This window comes from Saccopteryx bilineata, chromosome 3 (genome assembly GCF_036850765.1).
Source record: "Saccopteryx bilineata isolate mSacBil1 chromosome 3, mSacBil1_pri_phased_curated, whole genome shotgun sequence".
Taxonomy (NCBI): Eukaryota; Metazoa; Chordata; class Mammalia; order Chiroptera; family Emballonuridae; genus Saccopteryx; species Saccopteryx bilineata.
In genome coordinates this window covers 271,476,687-271,504,049 of record NC_089492.1, presented here as the reverse complement: position 1 = coordinate 271,504,049, position 27,363 = coordinate 271,476,687, and the positions used below count along the sequence as shown (strand labels likewise).

Below are 27,363 nucleotides of genomic sequence, written 5' to 3'. Positions count from 1 at the left end.
CATTTCCATCAGCTTGACCATACACTTTTTAAGAGAACTGTAATTCCTGAGAAACTAAATTCCTTTATTCTGTTGAGAAAAATCTGTTAGGAAAAGTGTTGCCTCCCTACCCGTGTTGCCTCCCTCCCTCTTAAGCAACCAAAGAGCCTCTATAAACAACTTTATGCTGAGGTATCAAGAGAGATCAGGAAATGCAACTTTGATTCAAGCACTGTGAAATTTGTCAAGCAAAAATAGTCTTTATTCAAATTTAATGGAAACAGGGGTCACTATACTTTGCAAGACGGGGAAAAATAAAATTAAAAAAAATTCTTTTCTTTTCTTTTTTAATATAAAACAATATAATCACAATACCAGAATATGGAACTCTATAGTTTATTTCCTATGGATTACTTACTGAAGGTATCAATTTTCCTTGACTGTGCTATTCACAACTTTGTTAAGTCCAAAAATATGAAACCAAAGTGGTAGGAAACTTAAGACTTAGCACTTTCACTAAATGGCATACATCAAAGGGCATCAATTCAAGGGCAAAAATGGTTGAACTCACCATACCTACCTATGTCGTCATTCCAGCCTTAGACCCATCCAGGTACTGAGCTCCCTGTAGGAAAGGCCAGGCCTGAAAGCCAAGGCATTTTGGATATTCTACTGTGGGCCATAAGGAAAGGGGTTTTCAAAGAGATTGTTTTCAGTCGAGCAGGAAGGCCTGGCGCCAGGAGGCTTTACGGAGAGGAAGCACTTAGATTTAACAATTGTAGACACACCATTAGGGGAATTAAAAATGTACAGCAGTGACATATGTTCTACTTCAATCACTTGTGCTACGGCTACCAAACATGTACAAAACTTCCCGGGTAGTTCCAGCTGTGGTTGTAGCCAGTTAGGACCTTGAGTGGGATCTAGATCTAGACCGGGAAGGTGATCTGGATGCAGACCTGGATCTAGACTTGGACCGAGATCGGGTTTTTGAAGCAGACTTTGATCTGGAGCGTGATTCTGATGGAAGGTTTGGTTTTGATTTAGAATTGGACCTTGACCGGGACCGGGTCTCCTGATTGGTGCCAGCAGCCTCGCTCTCTACCCGGCTTTCTCTCTGGCCGGACTCGGACTTGGCACGTTCCTGCTCCTTTGACACCGAGCGGGACCGTGATCTGGACCGGGAGCGCTCGGCATCTTCCTTCTTCTTCTTCTCGCTGCTGCCAGACTTGCTGTCCCGCTTGCTGCCGCGTTTCCTGCTCCTCTTGCTCTTGCTCTTGCTGCGGCTGCGACTGCGGCTGCGGCTCTCCTCCCGGCTCCTCTTCCGCCCCTTCCTCTTGTCTTTGCTTTTGCTGCGACTCCGGCTGCGGCTCCTGCTGCCTCCCTTGCTCCTGCTCCTGCGGAGCCCTTTCTCCTGACTCCGGCTCTTCTCCTTGCTCCTGCTCCTGCTCCCTCGCTTCTCCTCCTCCGCACGCTTCTCCTGGCTCCTGCTCCTGCTTTTGCTCTTGCTCTTGTGCCGACTGGGACTCCTGCTCTTGGACTTCCCGGCATTGTTGTTGTTCTGGATCTTCTCTTCTGCTTTGTCCTTACTCTTGCTGCGGCGCTTGTCGGCACTGCGGCTCCGGCTGCGACTCTTGTCACCCTTGCTGGGGCTGCGGCTCTTCTCCTTCTTGCTACGGCTGCGGCTCTTGCTGCGGCTGCGGCTCTTGCTGCGGGAATGGGAGCCTGACCTGCAGAGACATGGTAATGTTGAAGTCACATAAAACTTTATACTTGATGCTAATCACCAGATGGAAAGGCCAAAGGGACATGGAGCTTTACCCCACTTCTTGAGCCCCCACAATTCCAGTTCAGAGCTGGAGAAACTGGGGTGAGGTAAGACTGGCTAACACGACTAAAATCCATGTGGCAAACGGTATGGATGTTTCCCACTCATCCCTCTACTTAAACCACAGAAGACCCACCTGGACCGAGATCTACTCTTAGAATGACTGCTCTTGCTGCTGCCGCTTCGGCTTCTGCTCTTACGAGAATGTCTGCTACGAGAGCGGGACCTAGAGAGGAAAAACATTTTTTTAAAAATATAATACTGGCTCTGGCCAGTTGTCTCAGTGGATAGAATGTCAGCCTGGCGTATTTATGCCCTGGGTTTGATTCCCAGTTAGGCCACATAAGAAAAGTGACCATCTGCTTCTCTTCCCCTCCTTCCTCTCCCTCTTCTGCAGCCAGTGGCTCGAATGGTTTGAGCATCAGCCCCAGGCACTGCAGTTAGCTTGGTTGGTCCGAGCAACGGCCCCAGACAGGGATTGTCTGGTGGATTCCGGTCGGGCGCATGCGGGGAGTCTGTTTATCTCTCTTCCTTTCACTTAAAACAGCATCAACAACAAAAACAAAAAACCCAAAAAAACTTGCTGACTAAAGCCTAGTTGAAAAAAGTCAATGAAGACATTTTTTCAATAAAAAATATGTATAGCACTGATGGTGTCTGCGCACAAAGCTCAGACAACTCTTTCCTGTGCTCTAGGCCAACAGATCTCAGCTGCTCACAAACATTCCACGTGGATGGCTTACCTGAAACTCAGCAATTCTAATCCTGAATCCACTTTCCTCCTAGACCCACCCTGCTGGGTCCCCTCTTTATCTCCATAGTGCCGCTGCTATTTACCATCTTCCTCACACCAGAAACCACACCATCCGACTCTTCTCTCCCTCCTCATCCTCTTACCTACTGATGACGAGCCTCTCCTCCAGTCTACCCACACCTGCCCCTCCTGGTGAGCAAGCCACCTTCCCACCTCCCAGGGCCTACAACAGCCTCCTTTAGACAGATAAAGGGCATAATTTTTTGCTCTTTACCTATCTAATCTAGTAAACTCACTGTGACCAGAGAGCTGTTTTAATACACTCCAAGACTAAAAGAATCTTTAATAAGCCAAGACCACGGACTCTCCTTATCACTGACTACCAAAAGCATCTAGGCTCCTTCGGGGAAACAACCGACATGAGGTGTAGGGCAGGAAAAGAACAAAAAATGGGCTGAGAACATCTCATTATGAAAGAAGAAAACCTTCAAGGATTTTTGGGCGTCATCATCTACAAAAGGATTCTTGCCAAAAATGTTGAATCTGTATCTCATTCACTTCTCTCCAGATCTATCTTCCAGATTATAGGAACTTCAGAAGATAAAGTTCAAATTCAATGACACCAAGAGGAAACATGTAAGTAAATTAAGAGTGTGGAATAGCGTTAAAAAACAAAAACTAAGAAAAGTACACGTCATAGGGGCAAGAGAGGAAGGAGGAGGACTGCTTCAGCCCTAACAATCCTGTGCAATGTGTGTCTGGACTGAATCCTGGTCAGGAAAAAAAGTAGTATAAAGACATCCATGGAAAAACTGGGGAAACTGGAATATGGCTTGGACACAGATGACTTTACAGAATCACTATTATTACTCTTGGGTTAGACAATAGAAGAAGTGTGGTTATCCTCATTCTTAGAGACACATGCTGAAGGATTTAGAGGCAAAGTGTCATAATCTCTGCAATTTCACTTCAAATACTACAACAAAAAAATGTGCTGGGTGTGCGAGCGCACACACCCAGAGACAGAAGGCAAAATGCTAACTATTGAATCTAGAAGGATGGTATGAGTATTTGTGAACTATTCTTTCAACTTAATATATATTTGAAAATGATTATAATAAAAAGTTTGGGGAAAATATTTATTAAAGCATATTCATACAAAAACCAAACCAAACCAAAAGATACTCAAACAGGAGACAACTAGAAGAGCTCCCCATGACCAAACACAGAACAGTTTGACTATAATAGACGGAACAATATACAAATATCCAAGAATTCATTCTGATACTAAACCACCCCCTCCCTTACCACCTTTAGGGGTTGCTAGGGCACACTTAATATTCTTAAAGTTAGTAAATAAAGGTATTAAACTTTTATTTTGCATTTCCTATAAAAACTCTATTTGAGGGTAACAAAAGAATGGAGGAGGGAAATCATCCTATACAGAATTATAGTCTTTAAAAGAGAAAAAATGAGAAAATTAGAAAGCCATCATTTTGCAACCACCAATGAATGGCTCTAGGTAATGGTTATCAATAGATGCTAAAACTATTAGGTGGAACGTTGATGCAGAATTTGAAAATGGTTGACAACTCCTGAACACACTGATGCAAATTATCATCGTTTAGGGTGGGACATCCAGACACCACATAAGTGAGGCAACAGGAAGTATAAAGCAATATTTATGAAGTGCACCTGGCATTATTCTAAATATCTCAACATCTAACTATGAGTTTATAGGAAATATGGGGGATAGAATAAAGAAATGTGTTAAATACCATAAGGACACAATCAACAAAATCTCTGCTATGGGGAAATCTTCAAGACAACCATTTCTTCAACAACTAAATGCATGAAAAATATCATAAAAAGGTGAAGGAGAATATATCAGTGATTGAAAGGAGAATGAAGAGACATGTCATGTGACCGCAGTGTGTAGATCTAGTCTGCCCAACATCTCTGACTATCCTTTAGGGCTCAATTTCGATGTCTCTTAGGGAAGCCTTTGACTGCTCTTCAGCTGTGTACACTTCCTTGGACATACTTGGCACATGGTAATTTTTTGCTCAATGCCTGCCTTCTCCACTAGACTGAGGGCATGGACCATATCTGACTTGTTCACAAGTGCCTGGACTGTTTGCAGAGTAGCGGTCGAGTAGGACAAAACCTTCCCTCATGAATAGTTGGAACATCTAGAGTAACCAAGGGACTAGTTAGTGTCCACGTTTGCCCCCAATGAGGGTTATGATTTAGGGGACCCGAGAAGAAATGAGAAAGGTCACTGATTCCTGCCTCAGAGAAAGGACTTTACTTCTATTTGTACTCATGACATAAGAGTTCAGGCCCTGGCTGGTTGGCTCAGTGGTAGAGCGTCGGCCTGGTGTGCAGGAGTCCCGGGTTCGATTCCCGGCCAGGGCACACAGGAGAAGCGCCCATCTGCTTCTCCACCCCTCCCCCTCCTTCCTCTCTGTCTCTCTCTTCCCCTCCCGCAGCCAAGGCTCCATTAGAGCAAAGTTAGCCTGGGCACTGGGGGTGGCTCTGTGGCCTCTGCCTTAGGCACTAGAGTGGCTCTGGTTGCAACAGAGCAATGCCCCAGATGGATAGAGCGTCACCCCCTGGTGGGCATGCCAGTGGATCCCGGTCAGGCGCATGCAGGAGTCTGACTGCTTCCCTGTTTCCAACTTCAGAAAAATACAAAAAAAAAAAAAAAAAAAAGAGTTCAAGAGCTTTACAAATAAGTGTTCAGTTCAATGTTCTGAGCTACTGAACCACACGGAACCATGTTACGGAGAATTCAACAGAAGAACAAAAATGGTTATCTGTGTGCTCACTTATGGTTTATAGTGAGCTCCAACACATCAGGACGTCAGCAGTACCTGGAGTGGCTCCGGCTTCTGGAGTAGGACCGGCGCCGTCTAGAGCCAGGCTTGTCTTCCACTAATCTTATTTTTCTGCCATTGACTTCAGTTCCATCTAACTTCTCCAAAGCTCTTTTCATATCGGAGTAAGACACAAATTCAATCACCCCTTCATTTTTGCGGCCCTTGTGAGCATCTGCATACGTCACTTCTCCTGCCTGACGCATGTAATCCTAAAGAAAAAGCAAAGCACTGAATAGGTTAGGACACATTTTGCTTAGGTAGCCACTGCAATCGCTATAATGCAAGTTTCTCATTTATTTTAGGAAGAAATGCTAGCTTTCCTCAGAATAAAGTTTACTCTTAAAGTATTATCTACATGCCAACCACTTACTAAGGCTCTTTAAAGCATCAGGCATTAGGTAGGTGGTAGAGATAATTAATATTTAACTGTTCTTTTAAATAAAGTTGTATGTAAATACAAAAATTTCTAGTTAACCATCATTTTCTAAATTTTATAGAAGCTTTGGAAGCTCATATAACTACATTTAAGTTAGGACTTCTATATTTCATAAATTCTTGTTTGAAAACATATAGATATTGATAATGCAAACAAATCCATAAAGGGATGAAATTAGCACCTTAATTTTATTTAAAACTGTTATCTCTTCAAAGCAAATGAAAGACAAGGCCACTGAACAGTATTGTCCACCTCTGGCTTCAGAGTGGTATGACCAGTCATGCTGTCTAAATGCTAAAGTGATACAAAAATAAGAGAAGATCTCATTAGTGTTTAAAAAGAAGATAAAATTTGGATGAAATTAAACTTAGAAATTTATGGACAATTTCCCCAGATTCCTTTATATATAATATACACTCAATATAGGTAGAATAAAAATATGAATATTCAGTAGCAATTCATTTTTATTACTTCCCTCTCAATATTTTATTGTTACAAACATTGAACACATGCCATTTGATACCATTTCTTTGCTCACTGAATCATAAAATGTTTACATGTCTTCATAATTAGTGTGCCCAGTACCTTTTTGAGGACTTTCCAATTGTTGGGACTTTCAGGTTATATGTAGACTTCTACTATTATTCATAATCCAGAAATGAACACTTTTGTACAAAAACTGCTTTAACTGAAGTATTTGCAGGAGTAGGAGTGGGGATTTTGGGTAAAAGGCAGGGAGCCCATATAATTTACCATCCAAATCGGGATACGTCTGAGAATGAACGAGAAAGTTATGAAGTTTTATGCCAAGACTGGGGTTGTCCTGGGTAAGTTAAAATATGTGCTAATTCTAGCAATGGGCTTAAAGAGTGTCACTACTATTGTTCTATACTGCCACACTTCCAAATTAATAACACTGGTAACATGGTGAACATTTACTGTACAATAGGCATGACTTAATTAATTCAGTCTCGATTGCAGCCATGTGGGCTAGATATAATCATTACCCCATTTTACAGAAGAGAAAAGTGAAATACAGTTGTTAAATAAACTGCTCAAGGTCATTCAGGTAGTGAATAAGCTGGGGTCTGAGCATAAGCAGGTAGCATTCAGAACCTGAATTATTATTCTTTAAAAAAATAATGTTCCATTGATTTGAGAGATAAGAAAAGAGAGAGGAAGGAAAGGAATGAGGGAGAAAGAGGGAGGGGGAGAGGGGGAGAGAGACAGAGATCAACTTGTTGTTCCACATATTTATGCATTCACTGGTGGCTCCTTCTATGTGTCCTGACCAGGGATTGAATCCACAACCTTGGTGTGTCAGGATGAAACTCCAACCAACTGAGCTACTTGGCCAGGGTCTGGACCTTAATTTCTTGACATTAAAACTTTTTCAGGTTAACTATTCCATGAAAAACAAATAAATCTTTTGAAAAAACATGGGCCAGATAGTAATTTTTACCAAAGAGGATCTGGATCTATGCTGCAAACTGACATAAACTTGCATATTACAACTAATGCTGCAGAGAATGCTAGTGGTTGTAACTCTTTCTTTAATGGGGGGCGGAGGGGACTACATTGGTATCTCTCTATACCAGCAATTTTCAACTGGTGTGCCACAAGAATTTTTAAAACATGCAACAGCTGACTAGTTGGGGGCACTGACCTCTTTTCTCTTAGATTGTCAAATAAAAAAATGACAACAGCCAACATAATAATAGTCATCGGTGTCAACGAATCAAATTATACCTAATTTTTCATCAGACTGGCAAAAAAATATTTTTTTTTTTGGTGCACTGCAGCAATTTAGTAATTAGTTTATGTATGCCACGAGAAAGGTTGAAAATCGCTGCTCTGTACCAGTCTCTATGGAGAAAAATTTCATATAACATACTGTTCCTCAAGTGACGGTTCTGGAACATGCAGTAGTAGTGAGATTCTGATGTCTTCTGTACTCTTATGGAACCTCTAATTGGAGGTTTCCAATGCTTTGGAAAGCTTTCAAACATATAACAACGTTACGTTCTATGCATGCCTGGACCTGCAGAGAATTGCCTCTTTCCCAACCTTAACTCCTGTCCACCCTTATCTCAAAAGGTTAACAGGTCTTGCCTTTAGGTCTTGCCAGCTGCACCGACTTGACAAATTTTCCACAATAAGTCTGTATTCTGTGCGGGTAGGAGGGCCATATTTATCTCGGCCACTTCTTCTATAACCATATCCACCTTTGGAAGGTTCAAATAAATAAGATTAGTTAGTGGTGGAAAAGGAAAAAATGATATAGCTACCACATTCCCCTTAAATAGACCACTCACCCCCACCCCAAACAGTACATGTTTTAACTCTATCCCACCCTCAAATCCAAACTAGATGTTTTAAAAAAAATCAACTAAACATGAAAATTTAATTCAATTTACAAAGTTGTAAGTATATATATCCATTAATATTTAGCATTAACATGCATAAATTAAAAACTATTAACAATTTAGAAATAAGTAACCAAATTACTAAATCAGTTACTTGTGTTACTCACAGTGATTAAAGTTTTTGTGAATATTTTATATAGAGATAAAAGAAGATTTTCAGGCACCTATTTCAGTTTAATCTCATCTGTGTCTAACCCTTGGGATCCTCACCACCCAGGTCTAATGGGGAAAGGTTGCGGTCGTCACATGGCTTCCTGTTTTTGGTCAGCCAAGGGCCACAATGGTTCAAAGAGCCACGCATGGAAAGGTAACCCAAGGTCAGCAAATGGAACAGGCAGTCATCTTAGCCTCAAAGGACTCTTTTAATTAAAACATTGAGGTCTTTGTTAAATCTATGTTAAACAATTGCATTACAGAGAAAAACAAACAACAACACAAACATATCATTAAACATTTATAAAGTATTAAAACAAGAAATTTATGCCATTAATTTAATTAAAATTAAACATTATCAAAGATGTTTATTTAAAATTTTACATTTAAAAAGATACAATTTTAAAAACAAATGGCTTAATTATCAATACATTTCAACTAATTAACATTAATCAATCACTTTTAAAAATTAACATTTAATAACAAAGGCATGTCACTGATACAAATGCCCTTTAAATGCTTACTGCGTCCAGAACCGTAACTGCCATCTCGACGTGGGCCGCGGGCATGCTCAACAATTACTCGCTCACCACAAAGGTCTTTGCCATTCAGTTCATAAACAGCATCATCTGCATCACGCAGATCATCAAACTCCACAAATCCATATCTAGAAGAGAGCAAACAAAATCCTGGTTGGCACCACTTTGACATCTAGCTTCACTACATTAAAGAGAAAGCAATGAGGTTCATGCTTAGCAAAGGTTAGGTGGGGTTTTGCAATCTAAGGATCAACTCTCTTCCCTTTAGCTGAAACCACTTTGCTTTGTGCCAATAGGCACTTTAAGAGGGTAAGGAGACTATTCAAGGTAGACTCCTGTCTTTCTAGTAAGAGACTGGCTAAGTATAAAGACCACTTCTTTTGCTCCCCAAGTAGTTAGTGGTAATTACAAAAACATCCAGAGATGCTTGGTATAATGTATCAAAATATCACAGAAAACTCATGGATTACACCTACATTCAGGCACTGAGTCTTAACTGTTAAATCATGTTTGGGATAACATATCAGGTTAGAAAATAATCACTGTATCTAAAAATCTCATTGGTGAAAGAATTTTTTAAAAAACATTCCTGTTCCTCTACCTATTCATTTGTCAGTCACAAATGAATAAATGTTCTAGACATTATCAGTGAAAAATATTTGGAGCTATTCACTTCCTCGTGATATTCCAAATTAATTTCCACGAGATTTCAGGTAGGCTGGAATTCTCTAAAACCATAAAACTGCGCAAACTTATATACAAACTTTTGCTAGAAATGTCCCAGCAAAGAGGTTTGGTGGTTTAACATATACCCGAAAGAAGACAAACTCCCCCCCCAAGTTCTATTAATCCTGTTTAGAGTACAACTTATAAAATGAAAGAACAAGATTTGTAAAATCTTTATAAGCAAGGTTAAACAAATGCCTTATAAATCAGGTTATCTGTGAAGAGTATAGCTTTGTGACTACTGCCTAGATCTAAAAACCAAAACTATCTTAATGGTCATATTTGATCACGAAGGAAAATTACCAGCAATGTCTATAAACTCTACCAAAGCTGTGTACTTAGGCAAACTTAGTGTTTCTCTGCATTTAAACACACTGGAACTAAAAACAGGTTACAAGACTTGCCAAAAGTTCATTCAGCCTAACCAAAATGATACCAGCTTCTTTAGCATGTAATGTTATCGTCAGCAACTTGTTAAATGAGAACTCAGTCTTGCAGAATTCTTCATTAAAAAGCTTCTCCCCTTTTTTTGTTAGATCTATTGGGGTGACACCAGTTAAAATAATTATACACGTTTTAGGTGCCCAATAAAGAGACCTTTTTGTCTCTCAAGGTGATAGATAATGTACAGCTAACAACAACTTTGAAGGGTTCTTTATTCTGATGTCTATTAATGGCATTCAAATGTTAAGAGTCACTAATATCGGCCCTGGCTGGTTGACTCAGCAGTACAGCTTTAGCCCGGTGTGTTTAAGTCCTGGGTTTGATTCCAAGTCAAGGCACACAGGAGAAGTGTCCATTTGCTTCTCTCCTCCTTCCCTTCCCCCTTCTTTCTCTCTCTCTCTTCCCCTCCTGCAGCCATGGCTCAAAAGGTTAGAGCAAGTTGGCCCAGGGTGCTGAGGATGGTTCCATGGCCTTGCCTCAGATGCTAAAATAGTTAGGTTGCCGAGCAATGGAGCAGCCGCCCTAGATGGGCAGAGCATCGCCTGGTAGAGGCTTGCCGGGTAGATCTCAGTTGGGGCGCATGTGGGTGTCTGTCTCACTGCCTCTCAGCCTCTCGCTTAAAGGTCACTAATCTCAACTCCCTTAAAAAAAAATGTAATACAGATACACCCAGTTGTTTAATGGGAAATGTTTTGCAGTAACACAATTCAGAAGCCACCTGGCTCACTTTTAAGCGCTATGAAGTCGTTAAAACATGGTTTCATAATTCCATGGGCTAGAATTGTTGAGCAGCTTAATAAGAATGATTTTGAATATGATGTCACATTTGACAGAACAAGTTAAACCTCTTTCTCTATCAAATTAACTTTCTATGGTTAAAAAGTGCTTTAACACTAAAAATCTCTAATAGATAATACAATACCACTGCCTTTTTCTTTCCAAAGCAGAGTGGGTCATGAGGAAAGCTATATTATCATTTTTAGAGAAGAAAATATTGAAAGGCAAATAAAAAATCAAATCTAACTACTTTCTACTTTGGTTTATTTCTGAATAGATAATAAAGTACACCCTCCCCCCTAAAAAAGCCTCCCTTAACTCAGTTATCAGGACTGGTCATAAGTCTGCCTTGCCCACAGCATCGCTGCTCTTGGCATCCTATAAGAGCCTAATGCCAAGAAGAGAGGGATGAGAGAAAACACTCAACACGGGCAGGATGAAACAGCCTCCACACCCCTGGCTCAGCACGACCCAATGACTCCAACTCATCTAATGTGATGTCTGAGGAAAACAGACTTCTAAAGATTAAATAAGAGGAACATATAAACAGTTTTTTTCAAAATAATTTGGGTTTACAACTACTTGAGGGTCTGAGAATGAAAGACCCTAAGCTTTGCAAGTCTTCTGAAATAAAAAGCCGAACTTTTGTTAACAAATGATGAGTGTGTTAGACCTCTATGTCAGACCTCTCCCAGACTCAAAGATCATCCTGGGCATGCTCATTCTGTTCCAAGGCTTACATGCAGAACTCATTCTGACCTTTGAAGGAAAGTAAGGACAATCTGTTAAGTGCAGGCACAACAATCTAAAAACAAAAATTAATGCTCACACAGACTCTTTGCAACTGACATTGAAATATAGCATACCTTGCCAATAAAATTCTTCCTTGGGTTGTAGGGATTCATTAATGCTATTAGAGGTTAATGGTCCCTACAGTCCTTCCTTAATATTTACTTCTAAAAAGTTGTCCCCAACAGGTGGGTCACTTAGTAGCCACATTTTTGGGGGGCTAAGTCGCTTATTAAAATCGCTGACTTAAGATCAAATTTATTTCACTCGAAAATTTTGGCTACTTCTGTGAAAAGCCACAAAATCTATTTGAAATATTTCAGTGTCAAAGTCCACTCCAAGGGTAAATCAGGCACCTATCATTTCTCTCTACCACTGACATGAGTGAGTCTGGCAGATTAAATCGAATACCCTCATACAACCACAAATCATACCTGATAGGGACTCCTGTTTTAAGTGCAAAGTAAAGACCAGGTCAGTGTGATTGCTTCTACCACATTACTGTTTATTTAGATCTGCTGTACTCAAAGAATGGCTTATTTTCATTCAATAAAGTGAAAAAGTTCCCCAAATAAGGCTGGAAGACTACATAACAACAATAAAGTATTGCTTAACATTTATTAATTTCCATATGCTAGACAATGTTATCTTATTTAATATTCACAATACCCAAGAATCAGGTACTATTATTCTTGTTTTACAGATGAGGAAAGTGAAGCATACTACAACTATTAAGACTGGAGAAGCAAGCACTGGCCTGGGTTCTCATCCTTGTTTTGCTATAAACCAACTCTGAAAAATACATTTAAATAACTTTATTTCTCTGGGTCCAGTTTATCTGCAAAATGAGGGAGCTATACTACCTATGTCTAAGGTTTCTTCTAGCATCAGCAGTATGACAGGTCAGTTAGTTGTTACCTGGCATAATGATGGGATAATTTAAACAATGTGGCAGTAGCACCAGAGTGACAGATGCATAGGGATAAATTTAATTTTTATCATCTAAAATACCTTTTAGGCCCTGGCCGGTTGGCTCAGCGGTAGAGCGTTGGCCTAGTGTGCGGAGGACCCGGGTTCGATTCCCGGCCAGGGCACACAGGAGAAGCGCCCATTTGCTTCTCCACCCCTCCGCCACGCTTTCTTCTCTGTCTCTCTCTTCCCCTCCCGCAGCCAAAGCTCCATTGGAGCAAAGATGGCCCGGGCGCTGGGGATGGCTCTGTGGCCTCTGCCTCAGGCGCTGGAGTGGCTCTGGTCGCAACATGGCGACGCCCAGGATGGGCAGAACATCGCCCCCTGGTGGGTAGAGCATCGCCCCATGGTGGGCGTGCCAGGTGGATCCCGGTCGGGTGCATGCAGGAGTCTGTCTGACTGTCTCTCCCTGTTTCCAGCTTCAGAAAAATGCAAAAATAAATAAATAAATAAAAATAAAAAAAAGAAAAATAAAATACCTTTTAAAACTACCGTATGGGTCCCAATTTTTGTTTTATTTAAACATTTTAACTGTCTCTGAAATTTTAGTGCTTTCAAGAAAAGTAAAGAGCTCCCTGGTAACTAACATCAGAGAATCTTTCTAAATTCATCTTAATGTTCTTTTGTGCTCTGTAGGAAATAACATGAAACTTAATCTTTGCTCCCCCAAAGTACTCTCCTTTTGATTCTTTCATCAAAGGAAGGCGGGATATTAAAAACACACATGAATACTCATCTCTGGTGTGACCTGAGAATAAGCCTCACAAGAACACAGCTGCAGACACCCTTCTTTTTCTGCTCTATTAAAAACAAAGATCATCTTTCAATAATTCTAGTATGAGAATAAAGAAGATGATGGGATTCTGAAGAATGAATCTAAGACGAATTTAAAACTCCCTCTACAGTGGACTCCCAGATGCCATGTCCCTCAGTCTTTCTATGCCAGTGTGAAAGAACAAACAGCACGGCCTAATTATTAAACACACTATAGTTATCAATGAAAAGAAAAACGCCTTTCTTCAACATTTCTCTGCTATTGCCCTTTCTAAACTCTTTTCCCCAGGGTCATGTTTTATCCTGATAACTTGAGTCTAAAAGTGATGTTATTTTCTACCTAAAAAAAGTGGGCCCCATGACTCATAGCAAGTACAACCAGGTATCTGGACACCACAAAAAAAAGCCACACTGAATGATGAGAGCTATTCCAAACTTGAGTCCAATCTTCCACCACTGACAGTGCTATGATCTTCCTCACTCAACACCTAATGTAGTGTAAGTCAGGCTGTAAGTCAGAATGCTGAAATGCTAGAACTGAAACGACATGTTTTTCAAACTAAAGTAGTTCAAGACTTCAATTTTAAAAGAATTCACCAAAGAATTATTCTCTGTGTTGTTGCTAAATAGGCTTTCCCTGATCCTGATAACCCAATGGTCCCAAATACCACTCTGTATCTTCCAATGAAGAGGATGTGGAGTTTATCTCACCCCTTTTAGTAACTTAGGGTCATCTCTGTCTTCCAAACATCATTTCTGAAGAGGGAGACTGCAGAAAAGTCCTATCTGACAAATGAGCAAGACTTGCTCTGAACATATGCTGATTGGTGGCTAATTGGGCAAGAAGTGACTAAGTGGTCACTAGATACCAGTTAACTCATAGGGAGTGGATACGGGGAGCGAGGGAAAGCAAGCCTCCATGCGTGTACCTGCGGTCACCCACCAACACTGCTCACAGAGGGGCATGCCTCGGACCTTCTCTCTATAAGAAAAATTTGCCCCTTTCCACAGTGGATCTCTGCTCACCTTTGTCCTAAAACTGTGCCACATGCTTTTCTTTGTATGTGGACATGACAGTCCTCAGCCAACCATCAGCAGGATGTGAGTTTTGTTTTCCCAATGTGGTGAGCCATTCCCACATTCACTCATTTTCCTGGTAAGAACCGAACCTCTCCATGGCTGGTCAGGATTAGGGATGTTGCTGTAGCCAAGGAAAAATTTTCATCTGTTGAAGTTAACCCATGGGTTGGCTTGAACCCTCAAACTAGGGTCAATAGCACTGTACTTTAAGGGCAGAGCCCTTACATCTACCCTGAAAGAAATGGCATTTAGTGAACAGGAATCATACAGCTTTCTTTCAAAGCACTCAGTGTTGGACCTATGCTGCAGCCACCTTGGTGTTCATGAGGTGAAAAAAGTTAGGACACACTAACAGGAAAGTAATGATAACAATAAAAAACCCCCAATACTTCTTGTTGTCTGCATCAAGTGCTTGGAAAACAGCAGAAAGGTACTTCTGCAACCAACTCAAGTGCTTAGGAGAGGCCAACTTGGAGAAAAGCTTGCCAGCAAGAACTGTAACTGCCCAATTCCAAAGGTCTGATACATTCCAGGGAAGCAGGGGCCAGGCCCTCAAAGTAGAAGTAACCAGTATTACATTCACCTCTTGGGGTCACTGATTATGGTTACAATTTGACTTTCCCAGAAACAGAGGGTTGTTTATAACCCACAACTAGGAGCTCCCACTACATGAAATAGGTTCCTGAGATCCTTTGCTATCTTGAGACAGGAAGGGGCTGCTCTGGCACTCTGGCCTTCCTTTAGCCTCAGAGGAGGGAGGGCCATCATGGCCACCCGGAGAAGGTGGATGACTTACCCGTGCTCACTGAGTGGCAGAGCTGGGGTGCGACTTCAGGGCTCACCAATAACCAGTCTGGGGCTCTTTTCACGTCGGCAAACTGGCAGTTCCTGCACACCAAGAGCTCTCTGATTAGAGCTAATGTGGATTCCTGGTCTGCAAACGTTGGCCACAGCTCAGTCTGCACTTGATCTTTCCCCACCTTCAAAGAAGAAAACCTACCTCATGATTTCTCTCTTCTGGATCCCTGACCATCTAACTCATTCCCAACAACCTTGTAATCACCTTTTGACTATTCCTAAATGGCTGCCCATATTGCCTAGTTCTACAATTTTGTCATTTTTTTGGGGCCCTCAGGGCTATCTCTTCCTATTTGATCAACTTAATTCTAGCATATCGCTATTTTTACTTAATCAGCTTGTCTCTTTAGATGTAGCAGGTAGTCAGTTACTTTACCATTCTTTCACTCAGAGTTCTATAATGACTGCTAAGTATCTGTTTGTCATTCTGTAAACCTGAAAAGCTTTGATTACACAAGATGAATAATGTCAATCTTATTCTATATACTCTTTCATGAGTCTCAAAAACTTGCCTGATTCCACCAGTCATTTTAGCACTTTCTTTAATGCTTCAACACTTTTATTCAATTTTATACTTAACATGAAAATTATGGCCTTTAAGTTTTGTTTTTTCTTTGTGCTTGTCCTTCTCATTTGATTATGAGCTCTTTAATAACAAAGATTAATATTTAGCATAGTGCCTGGCACACAGTAAATAATTATCCATGATTCATTCTTTCCTCATACCATACGTGTGGAGTACACTACTACAATTGTTATTCTCATTATACAAATGAGAAGACTGAGCTTGAAGAGGCTAAGCAACTTGCTCACTGTCAAGGAGCTTATAAATAGAAGAGCTAAACTCAAACCCAGATCCATCTGACTCTACAACCCAAGCTCTTAGCCACAAGGTCACACTGCCTTTGTAAAGGCAGATGCTTCTCTCTCACAGTCCTGAATATAATCCTTTTCATTTGATAAATGCTGCTGTTTGACTTGATAATCTAACCTCAGGTAAGCCAGGCTGCATTCAAGTTTTTTGACAGGGTGGGATAAAATCTCCAGAGGAAAAAAAAAAAGTTTATCTTGGGGCAGGGTGAAGCTCCTCTAAACATGGGGTATGTGACAATCAGGTTACTTTCACTCGTCTTTTGGTTCCCATTAGCCAGTGTCAGCCATCTGGTCCTTCCGAAAACATGTGTGGGTTCAGAACATAACAGACTAGAAGAATAGAGGAAAAATAAGATTATTCTGTGCAATCCCCATTCTGGAGGTCCCATATCAACCCCCAGAATCTGTCTTTGGTTTAGGCTCAGCAAAAATTAGACCAGCATAGAGACGATAGTTGGGCCTAGGGGTGGTGGATGTGAGTGGGTATTGACAATATTATGTATTAAGAATGCATTTAATTAGTTTTGTAAGGAATGATGACTGGAACCAGAAAATATAAATAGAAGCATGAATAATGGTGAAAATGGACCAAAAATCAAATACTATAAGGTTAACAGATCTTCAACTATACGAGAATTATAGCAACCAGGTAAGTACTTTGCAGATAAACATTTAAGAGCTGATTTAATTTCAAACTACTATTAACATGGCTACTACAGACCACCAGACTCTTTCCTTCTTCAAATTCCGTTGCAATAACCTCCACAACTTTGAGACTTTCTGTATTTCATAGATGAAGAAACTAAGATTTAGAGCAGTTAAGTAACTTGGTAAGGCTACCCAATTCCTGGGATTCTTCGAAACCCTGGTCCTAACCTAAAAGCAATACTCCATCACCATGTTCTACTGCTTCCTATACACCAAGAGAAAGACGTGGTCCTCAAGAACAAACACAATTTGAGACACACAAGCTCTATGAACACAGAAAATCAGTTTCATCAAATTATGTGCTGCTGAATGACAAATGTCCACATGAATATTAGCATCTTATGAGAAAAATTAAATGGTCAGAAATGCCATTTCTGTACCTGATGTGTACTAATACTAGGTGAGTTGTGAACAAGACCTATAAATCAACTATCAAAATTTTAATTCAAATTTAGTTTTACTTTGTAATTGTTTTATGCACCTATCTTCCAATTTGTTCCAACTATCCAAAACTGTTTTAAAGAATTAACTAAGGCTGCTAAGCTATTTCACTTTAACTAGGGTGCAATCATATTTTTACCCTACAAAACGAGACTACCCTTAGATGGCAACAAACCCAGTTTGTAGATCAAATGCTCACAACCAGAACCTCTTGTCATAACTGAATGTTATTATTTTGACATTTTTAAGTCATCATGGCTGCTTTCCTTAAAGAGGGGTGGGGAGGCAAATACAATCACATCTGTGTCCATTTCAATTTTCAGACACTATGAACATTAAGGATAAATGAAATGAAAATGTCTCATAAGAAAAGGGGGTCAACTATTTCCTGATCACACACTATTCCCTGATCATGCACTAAATTCATGAAGATTTAATTGTGATTGAATCTTAATGGGACATAAGATGGACCTACTGTTATTTGTACTTAATGTAAAAAAGGTTTACATTCAGCAGACAGTAGTACCTGATTACACACCAATGCCACGAAGAAAACCAGATCCTATGTCTAAAAAGACGCTATGAGTGTTAAAGCCTCTTCAGGTCATGCCTCTGGTACCATCTTGGCTGTTCTCATGTCCCTTATAACTGCCCCAGGGTCTTACTTTTATTTTTGTTAAAAATGAAATATGCTATGCTATTTTTTGGGGATGCCCTTTCCCTGAAAAGTGGCCATTTAATATTTTAATGAAATTCTTTTAACATTAATGGATTGATAGCTTCATTTCAACCACATCATACAACTTTCCTCAAAGTCAGTGCTTCTGGTCTGTATTCCTGATTCCGTTGCATGAGCTTCCTGCTAGATTCTTTCATTCCTGAAGATTGAAGTCAAACTTCTCGCCTTTCAGTCTTCCCTTTTTCCTGGTCTTAGAGGTCTCTACAACCCAATGAGAGGTTTAGGAAGGCCTCTCATTCTGGCATGGGGCTAAAGACATAGTTGGGAAACCCAGGGGAGGGATAACAAGTATCCTTAAAGGGTTTCTTCAGATATCATTTGCAGTTCAGAGACCTCTTGACTTTCATCTCCCAATAAAAAGAAAAGGACATTTCCATGAGAGCACAGTCTGATTCTTTGCCTGCAGGAAACTCTGAGCCCTTGAAATGCTAATAGGACAGAGGTCTTTATTGCATTTACTTGTACAAATCCTACCCAAGTTGGCCATAACAAAGCTGATAACTACCTGATAGCTCTTCAAAGAGTAGCCTAACATGGAGAATCACTAGCAGTCTCTGTCCAGGGCCAATGTCATAAAAAGTACCACCTGTCATACTTTTTTGGCAGTAACTTGTCTACTTTTTGGAAGCCTCTGCCAAGAAACTAAAGACTGAATAAGTTGTGGAACCTGAACCACCTTCTCACCCTTGGAGACAAGTCCCAAAAGGACAGAATCATCTGGAAAAAAACAGCATGAGAGAAACTTTGACACTGATACGCCGTATCTGCTATGTGAAAAAGAAAGATCTCCAGTTTCCAGAATTGTCACTAACTCATTTTGTAGCTTTGGGTCAGTCAGGTAATCTCCCCATGACTCAGTTTCCCCATCAGTACAGACTACAGACAACACTTGTTTGTCAAGTGCTTTGATATGCTCAGTTAAAAAGACAAATCATACAAATACAGTTAATATATTCTAGTTTTAAAATTCCAGTGTAAGCTTACAAATTTCTAAATATCACCTCCAATAGTACTCTGTCAGATGCTTAGACTACCTTTTTTTCTGAGGAACTCAGAGTACAATTTTCTATTTAGGTCATATGGAAGCATCCAAAAATACTGGTAAGCCAAAGCATATTTCACCCAGTCTATATCCTGTGCCTATCTTTTAAGAGACAAATACCTCATCCGGCCATTTTATTCACATGCTACCTCAATGAGTAAGGGAGGAGCTTGATATTAAACTGAGCAATAGGAGTTTCAAATGACTTGGCCAAATAGAGAATGTTCATTCAGATCACAAACTGGGGAATTGGGACCAAGGAGTGAAACTATTGAGCCAGGGCAATTTATGCTAGTACCATTTGGTCAAAATTGCAGTATGGTGTTTTGTCTCCTGGCACTGATTTATCAAGATGACAAATTTAAAAAATTACCCGTGGACCCTGGCTGGGTTGCTCAGTTGGTTTAAGTTGTGTTAGATACCTGGTCAGGGCACGTACAAGAATCAATGAGTGCATAAATAAGTGGAACAACAAATCAATGTCTCCCTCCCTCCCATCCTCTCTAAAATCAATTAAAAAAATTAAACATCTTAGAAAAAATGAAGTAACATACTTATTATTATCTTTTTTCTGAAATGAGAAGAAAGCAGACAGACTCCCGCATGCGCCCAACCCAGATCCACCCCGCATACCCACTAGGGGGCGATGCTCTGCCCATCTGGGGCGTTGCTCTGTTGCAACCAGAGCCATTCTAGCGCCTGAGGTGGAGGCCACAGAGCCATTCTCAGCGCCCGGGCCAACTTGGCTCCAATGGAGCCTTGGCTGCGAGAGGGGAAGAAAGAGATAAAGGAGAGGGGGAAAGGTGGAGAAGCAGATGGGTGCTTCTACTGTGTACCCTGGCTGGGAATTGAACCTGAGACTTCCACACACCGGGCTGACACTCTACCGCTGAGCTAACCGGCCAGGGCATAATATACTTATTAAATATTTTTTGATAGTAGGTTGACTTCAACACGAGGCTCCAGTACAAAAAAACAACTTGGTCACATTTGTACTGGTCATGCTAATAAAAAAACCCAGACTGCTATTTAATCCATAGTCCTATTTATCTTATGTCTTATTTGCTTAAGAAAAAGTTCTTGGTCAAAATACACAAGACCTGTTAAGCAAAGATTTTAAACATGATGCTCAATGTTGGTGAGCATGCTAGGGTGGAAAGTTATTCGGCAATATGCCCTGGCAGCCTTGAAAACATTTATTCCTGCTGGAACACACGAATTTTACTTCATAGACTGTCCTAAAGAATGATAAAAACGCAAACAAAGTTTTATGAACATCATATCCACCACAGGGTTATTTTTAACAGCAAGAGTTTAGAGACAACCTAGGAGTGATGGTTGGATAAATCATGACACACCATGCAATGGATTTTATGCAGCCATTAAAATGATGTATATGAGAAAGATTTTAATGTAACAGAAAAAATAATCAAGTCAAAAAAGAGGGACATAAAATTGCACACAGACCAGGCCTATGTTAACAAGGTTCTTAATGATGCTTCTTTTCTACTTTGTGATTTTGGTATTGTCTAAATTATTCACCATGAACCTACATTTATATTCTAATCAGTGAAGTTTTTGTTGCTGTTTTTTTAAAGAAGTTACTGAATTGGTTATACTTGTAGGCTACATGCATGAGCCTTAAAGGCTTCAAGATAACCTCCTCATACATCATTTAAAACATTCTGATTTAAAAAATAATATTAAAACACATAAGAAAACAGTGCAGAAAAACAAACTTTTAAACATGGCAGGTGAAAATATAAATACTATGGCAGGTGAAAATATAAATACTATCTATCTGTTCAGAGAATAATGGAGATCAATAGGTAGCAAAAGCCTTAAAAATGTCTATACTTTGACACTAAAAGTCCACTTTCAGGAGCTGCGCTGAGATAACAACTAGAAATGTGTACAAAGATTTATTAAAGGATATTCACCACACTGTTATATATGCATATGTTACAAAATAGAATCCTAAGTATGTTAATAAGGGGGGGGGTAAGAAAGAGAGAGCCGCAAGTCTCAAAATGCAGAGAATGTCACCTTTCGATAATTATTTTTTACCTCTTTATTTAGAAAAATTTACCATAACATAATTTAAAAATTTAATAAAACATTTACAGTAAACATGTGAAATTTCTATAATTAGAAATACATGCTATTTTGAAATGTTAACTTTAACTTTGCATAAATAGTTGGTCAAATACTCCTTTAAAGAAAGCTATGCTTTAATCTCTTATTAGGTAATCATAAAATTAATCTAGAACCAAACGCTTTACTTTAAAATAAACAAATCACACAGATTCAAAGCCTGGGACTGTGTGGGTTCAAATGTGACATGATTTTTGAGGGCAGAACTAACCAAGAGCAAAAAGGTGGTGGGGTCCTTAAAGGACGTTTTTCTTTTGTCATTCCTATTAGTTGCAGCATTACTATAAAAAATAATAAAGCATTTATCTACTTTTTGGTAATGGGTGAAGGTAATCTCCCACATGATTAATAAAATGCTTAATGGTTCAATTAATCAGAAACCAGGAACATTAAACTAAATTATATTTCCTATATTGCCCCTTAAAAAAAAAAGGCAGAAAAAACAAGTTCCCATCAATTCAGTCAAAAGATAAATTCCTGTGTAGGTTCTGGTGTTGGTGGAGATTCATCTTAGTATCTGAGGCGTAACAATGCCTACAGTGATCAGAGACAAAAAGAACAAGGAGTCTTAACATATTTAAGAAATTAAACAAGATAACTTCTACTTGAAATTTTTAAGAAGGGTGAAAACAAAAACTTCTTGCTAATACTTAAATATTGTGAAAATCCAATTAAACAGAAATTTATAGCCATGCTTCCCTGGAATTTTAATTCATGCCTATAAACACTAAAACTAACAACAAAACAAAAACGTACCATTCTCAATGATTTGAAGGTTTACCTGTCCAGCTACTAGGCAAGTAAAATAATCTTAGAATGTGATGTTTTATTTATTAACTAAAATATGGAAAAATTAAGATATAAATATCTATGACTAAAACCACAAGATTTTGTGACGGGAAACTACTGTTCTACACTTCACACAAAGATAGTGATTTTACTAATAAAAAAGAAAGCCCATAGGATTCACAAATAATCAAAGGCAACAAAAGTTACATTGGAGCCTGACCTGTGGTGGTGCAGTAAATAAAGCATCAACCTAGAATGCTGAGGTTCAAAACCTGGGCTTACCCAGCCAAGGCACAAACGAGAAACAACTACTATGAGTTGTTGCTTCCTATTCCTCCCTACCACCTTTCTCTCTTTTTATCCTGTCTCTAAAATCAATAAATAAAATGTTAAGAGGGAAAAAAGTTACCATGGAGTTGGAAGGCTATAAAGAGGAGCTCATATTAAAAAAAAAAAAAAAAAAAAAAGAGCTCATATTGTTGCTTCCTTGACCCCCACAGACACTTGCTGGAGTTGGTGTGGAAGGTATGAATGCAGGATCCCTCCAAGGGGACCTCGTCCTGAAGGGTCACATCATGTTTGTGGTCCCAAACTGAACCATCCCTAGGAGTTCTCTAAAAGGTACAATGAACTGTTGCACACATACCTCTCCAAATCCCAAGAGGGCCCGTGAAAGCCTCTCCTGGACACTAAATTCTCATTTGGAGAGCTCATTTGCTTCCTCATTTGGTCAACTTGCTATTGTGGCAGTACTTTAAGCCTATATAATTAATTCTGAACTTTACCTCCAATTATTCAGCTTAACATATTTGTCTATTGATATAGCTCCCTTCTACAAATTTGAACTCTTCAGCAATTCTTAAAAGCCCTATCCATCCAAAACCTGCTTTTAAATTTCAATTACTAATCATCACAATCCAGGTACGTTTGGAAATACTTCTCAGGGAGATCTACTATACTTCTTAGTTTCCTGGACTAGAAGCTTGCACATGTTATTCTATTATGCCATCTTTTCCTTTTGTACCTACTCCTTCCTTTCAGACTCATCTGCACTTTTTGCCATTTTGTCCAGACAATTCTTGCTTGAAATACATCTATACCACTGGTCCTTGGCTCAGTCATTTCCCTCTGAAATGACTCCTGAATGCTGCCAACAGTTAGTTGTGCTTGCTTGATGACCGTCAGCACACCTGTCTTCAAATCCCTGAAATGACTTCCTATTCCTCATATCAACCTGACTTTCGATCACAGACTTAGATTTTATGCATATCATGGTCTAGCAACAGAACTGTAAGAATGTATAGTTACCAAAAGAGATCTAGATATTTAGGATCCTGGAAGAATCTGTCCTTCTTCTTATTCCAACATTTCCAGGATTGCTCAACTTTTCCCTCCAGAGTCTTTGAATTCCTAATCTATGATTTTGAATTTTTAGTGTAAAATCCTATAGCTGTTGTTTCTAGTTTATGTTGTTAAATTTCTACATAAATCCTTCATGAAACTCAATCCAAACTAGAGTGTTTATTACATCTCAAAATTATTCCCTGTAGGACCACTTCCTCATCACCCATTATGATACACTATACCCAAATACTTCTTTTTACATTTCAAGTCCAAGTCAATCCATTCTTTAAAGCCTATCTCAAACAAGCCATTCCAAGTCTTACTTGTTTGAGTTTAAAGTGAGAGCAAGCATTTTTTAATTCAAAGTATATGTTTTATAACCATAATCACTTAATTTATTCAAGAACAAACCCTGGCTGGATAACTCGGTTGATTAGAGCATCATCCTGAAGCAGAGAGGTTGCTGGGTTGACTCTGGGTCAGGGAATACAGGAAAGACTGATGTCCTGCCTCTCTCTCTAACATCAATAAATAAAAATTTTAAAAAATATTTATTCAAGAACAGAATTCTTGCCTGACCTGTGGTGGTGCAATGCATGAAGTGTCGACCTGAAATGCTGAGGTCGCTGGTTCAGAACCCTAGGCTTGTCCCGTCAAGGCACATACAGAAGCAACTACTATGAGCTGATGCTCCCTGCTCCTCCTTTCCTTTCTCTCTCTCTCTCTCTCCTCTCTCTAAAAATCAACAAATAAAATCTTAAAAAAAAAAACAACAATTCTTTTCTGCTTTCTCCCCAATTTATTTAGCGCAGTAGCAGGCATCCTGTTGGTGGGTTATCAACATATTTGTCCAATTAACCAGTTTTCTTGTTAACATAATTTCCTGCTTACTGACACTTAAACTGTAGAAAACAAGACCTCACCAAATATGCTACATGTTATCAACCACAAGCTGTCTCCTAAAGATCATGGTCAGCTATGAGCCATATGCTTCATAATTCTTCTCTCTAATATTCCTGGATGAGAAAACTTAGAATTCAAGTAGTAACCTGCCCAAAAATATAAGTGGTGAAGCTAAGATTTGATCTAGGTCTGTCTAGCTTCAAAACCCAAGCTTTATTTCGCCTGACCAGTTTGCTGTTGAAGTTTGGGCAATGGTTTCTTTTCAAGTGTCAGTACCTCATCCATCCAATGGGACAGATGTCTGTCCTGCCTCCATCTCGTGGCTGCTATTAGGATCCATTTGTATGTTTGTGCCTCAAAAACCATCAAGTGTTGCCTGACCAGGTGGTGGTGAAGTGGATAGAGCGTCAGACTGGGACCTGGAGGACCCAGGTTCGAAACTCCGAGGTTGCCGGCTTGAGCATGGGCTCATCTGGTTTGAGCAAAAGCTTACCAGCTTGGACCCAAAGTTGCTCCCTTGAGCAAGGGGTCACTTGGTCTGCTGCAGCCCCTCAGTCAAGCACATATGAGAAAGCAATCAATGAACAACTAAGGTGCCGCAACGAAGAATTGATGCTTCTCATCTTTCTCCCTTCCTGTCTGTCTGTCCTTATCTGTCCCTCTCTTTGTCACCAAAAAAACAACAAAAAACAAAATCCCCCACCTGATCAGGCGGTGTCGCAGTGGATAGAGCATCGGATTGGGATGCAGAGGACCCAGGTTTGAGACCCTGAGGTCACCAGCTTGAGCGCAGGCTCATCTGGTTTGAGCAAAGCTCACCAGCTTGGACCCAAGGTCGCTGCCTCTGAAGGCCCACAGTCAAGGCACATATGAGAAAGCAATCAATGAACAACTCAGGTGTCGCAACGAAAAACTGATGATTGACGCTCATCTCTCTCGGTTCCTGTCTGTCCCTATCTATCCCTCTCTTTGATTCTCTGTCTCTGTAAACAAACAAACAAAAAAAACCAAAAAACACCAAGCTTTTCATCCTGGTCGGGTGCTCAGTGGATAGCATGTCTCCCTGTTACTCAAGGTTGTGGGCTGGAATCCCAGTCAGGGCACATATGAGAAGCAACCAACGAATGTACAACTAAATGGAACAATCAAGTGGAACGAGATGATGCTTCTTTCTCTCTCTCAATGGGGGGGGGGGGACCTCATGCTTTCCCCATAAAATTTATTGTCAACTTATTTGGACTCTGAAGAAAAATGGGAATTTTAACTTGATCTTTCACCTATATATGGAGCTTGTCACCTATATATGTATCACAATAATAAACCCCCTCTTTAGCTAGTAAATTCTTTAAGAACTGAAACTATATTGTACAAAATGAGTATTTTCCTAAGTCTTTTAGTCTAAAATAAGTCAATATCCATAATAAACTGAGGGCATTTTCCTTAGTAAGAAGGTGATTCTTCCTAACGATCAATTCAAAATGACATTTTAAACTAAGCTAACCATTAAGAGTATATGACAGCTACAAACTTTTCAAAAACACACAATATTCAGGTTATCTTCCATAACTTCTCAAGTGTTAACTGTAGCCACATTAGACCTGTTGCAAAGCAGGGTTTAAAAAACAAACAACAAACAAAGGCAGTCTACAACACCCAAGGCTCAGTACCTTCTTTTAATTTTTATATCCATGTCTTTTCAGTTCTACCTAAAGTTTCCTGGTTCTGACAATTTTTCCCGTTGAGTATCTTCTCCAGACCTGACTCATCTGCTTTTCCTTAAACAAGTAGCCCCTTTGGGCCCTGCTCTGCCAAAGTAGATTAGGAATACAAAAAACAGACCATATACCCAGGGAGACAGTAAGCAATTTCGAACTGTGCGTCTCCCTCTACTTGAGCTTGACGCACATACCAGGATGAACATTATTCTCCAACACTCGCAACGACAAAGCAATTTTTTTGTCAAGCTAAAGAACGGAAACAACAGGCTGGAAACTGCACGGAGTCTTAAAGATAACGAGTTAAGACTTTACCCTTGTAGAGGGAACGGGGGAACGGTGAAGACTTTCAGCATGGCAAGACGATACTTTCGAAACTGTCACTAAGACTACTCAATCCGAAGTCTCCCGCCCAAAAAAAGTGTGGCACATGGCAAGTTTGAACAAGGCCTCTCTCCAGAGCTCCTACCCCTAGAAAAGATACGTTGTGGCTGTCTGAACCATTAGCCTGGGGAAGACGGGAAAAGGGAACAGGAAATTTGTTTATTTCCACCAGCTCTTAGAGCGGGAAAAGTCGGTCTCTAGGCCAGAGAAAAACCAGGCCCCCAGTCCCAACGCTTGGGAAGGAAAAACCTAGGCCTCCTCGGTGCCCTGAAGCTGTGCACTCCTGCCTGGAGCCCCTATCGCACTCGGGTTTTCCTTCTTCCCGTTCCACCCCGAGCCTCACCATTGCTCCTTTTTCCCTCCACCACCCCCACCCGCGCAGGCGCAGTAGGAACCCGGGCCTACCCGCGCCCCCGAGGCGCCGCGACTATGGCGGAGCCGGAGCAGGCCGGCAGCAGCTCCGCGCCGGGCAAACGTACCTCTCCCGTCCCCGCGGCCTCCCCGACACCGCCCGGCCCTGTCCCCACCCGGACGGACCCTCTTGCGCCCTCCTCACCCGTTCTTCAGATCCACCTCCAGGATCTTTCCGTAGCCCTTAAAGAAGCGCTCCACATCGCGCTCCCGGGCCTGGTAGCTCAGGCGGCCGATATACACCCGCGGCATCCCGGCAACGGCGGTGGTAGGTTGGCCCAGCCCCAGCCCCCCTTAGACGGCGGCCGGCGAAAGGAGAGCGGGGCGACGGCGGCGGCGACGGCGGCAACGGGCGGGCGGTGAGACCGACGCAGCCGAACCCCGGCGACGTACGCGAGCACGTTGCTCGCGAGCGCGCGCCTCCCGCCTTCCCTGCCCTCCCCGCA

General features: G+C 40.6%; 1 protein-coding gene across 1 annotated transcript; it reads right to left on the bottom strand.

The window, feature by feature from the left end:
* Positions 1 to 214: 214 nt before the first annotated feature.
* SRSF4 (serine and arginine rich splicing factor 4) lies at positions 215 to 27,363 on the bottom strand. The gene is made up of 6 exons (XM_066269866.1): positions 27,063 to 27,363; positions 8,983 to 9,125; positions 7,992 to 8,104; positions 5,438 to 5,652; positions 1,944 to 2,033; positions 215 to 1,709 (listed from the first exon to the last, which is right to left on the bottom strand). Exons 1-6 carry the CDS (start codon positions 27,167 to 27,169, stop codon positions 884 to 886), a joined length of 1,494 nt encoding a protein of 497 aa, XP_066125963.1. The 5' UTR covers positions 27,170 to 27,363; the 3' UTR covers positions 215 to 883.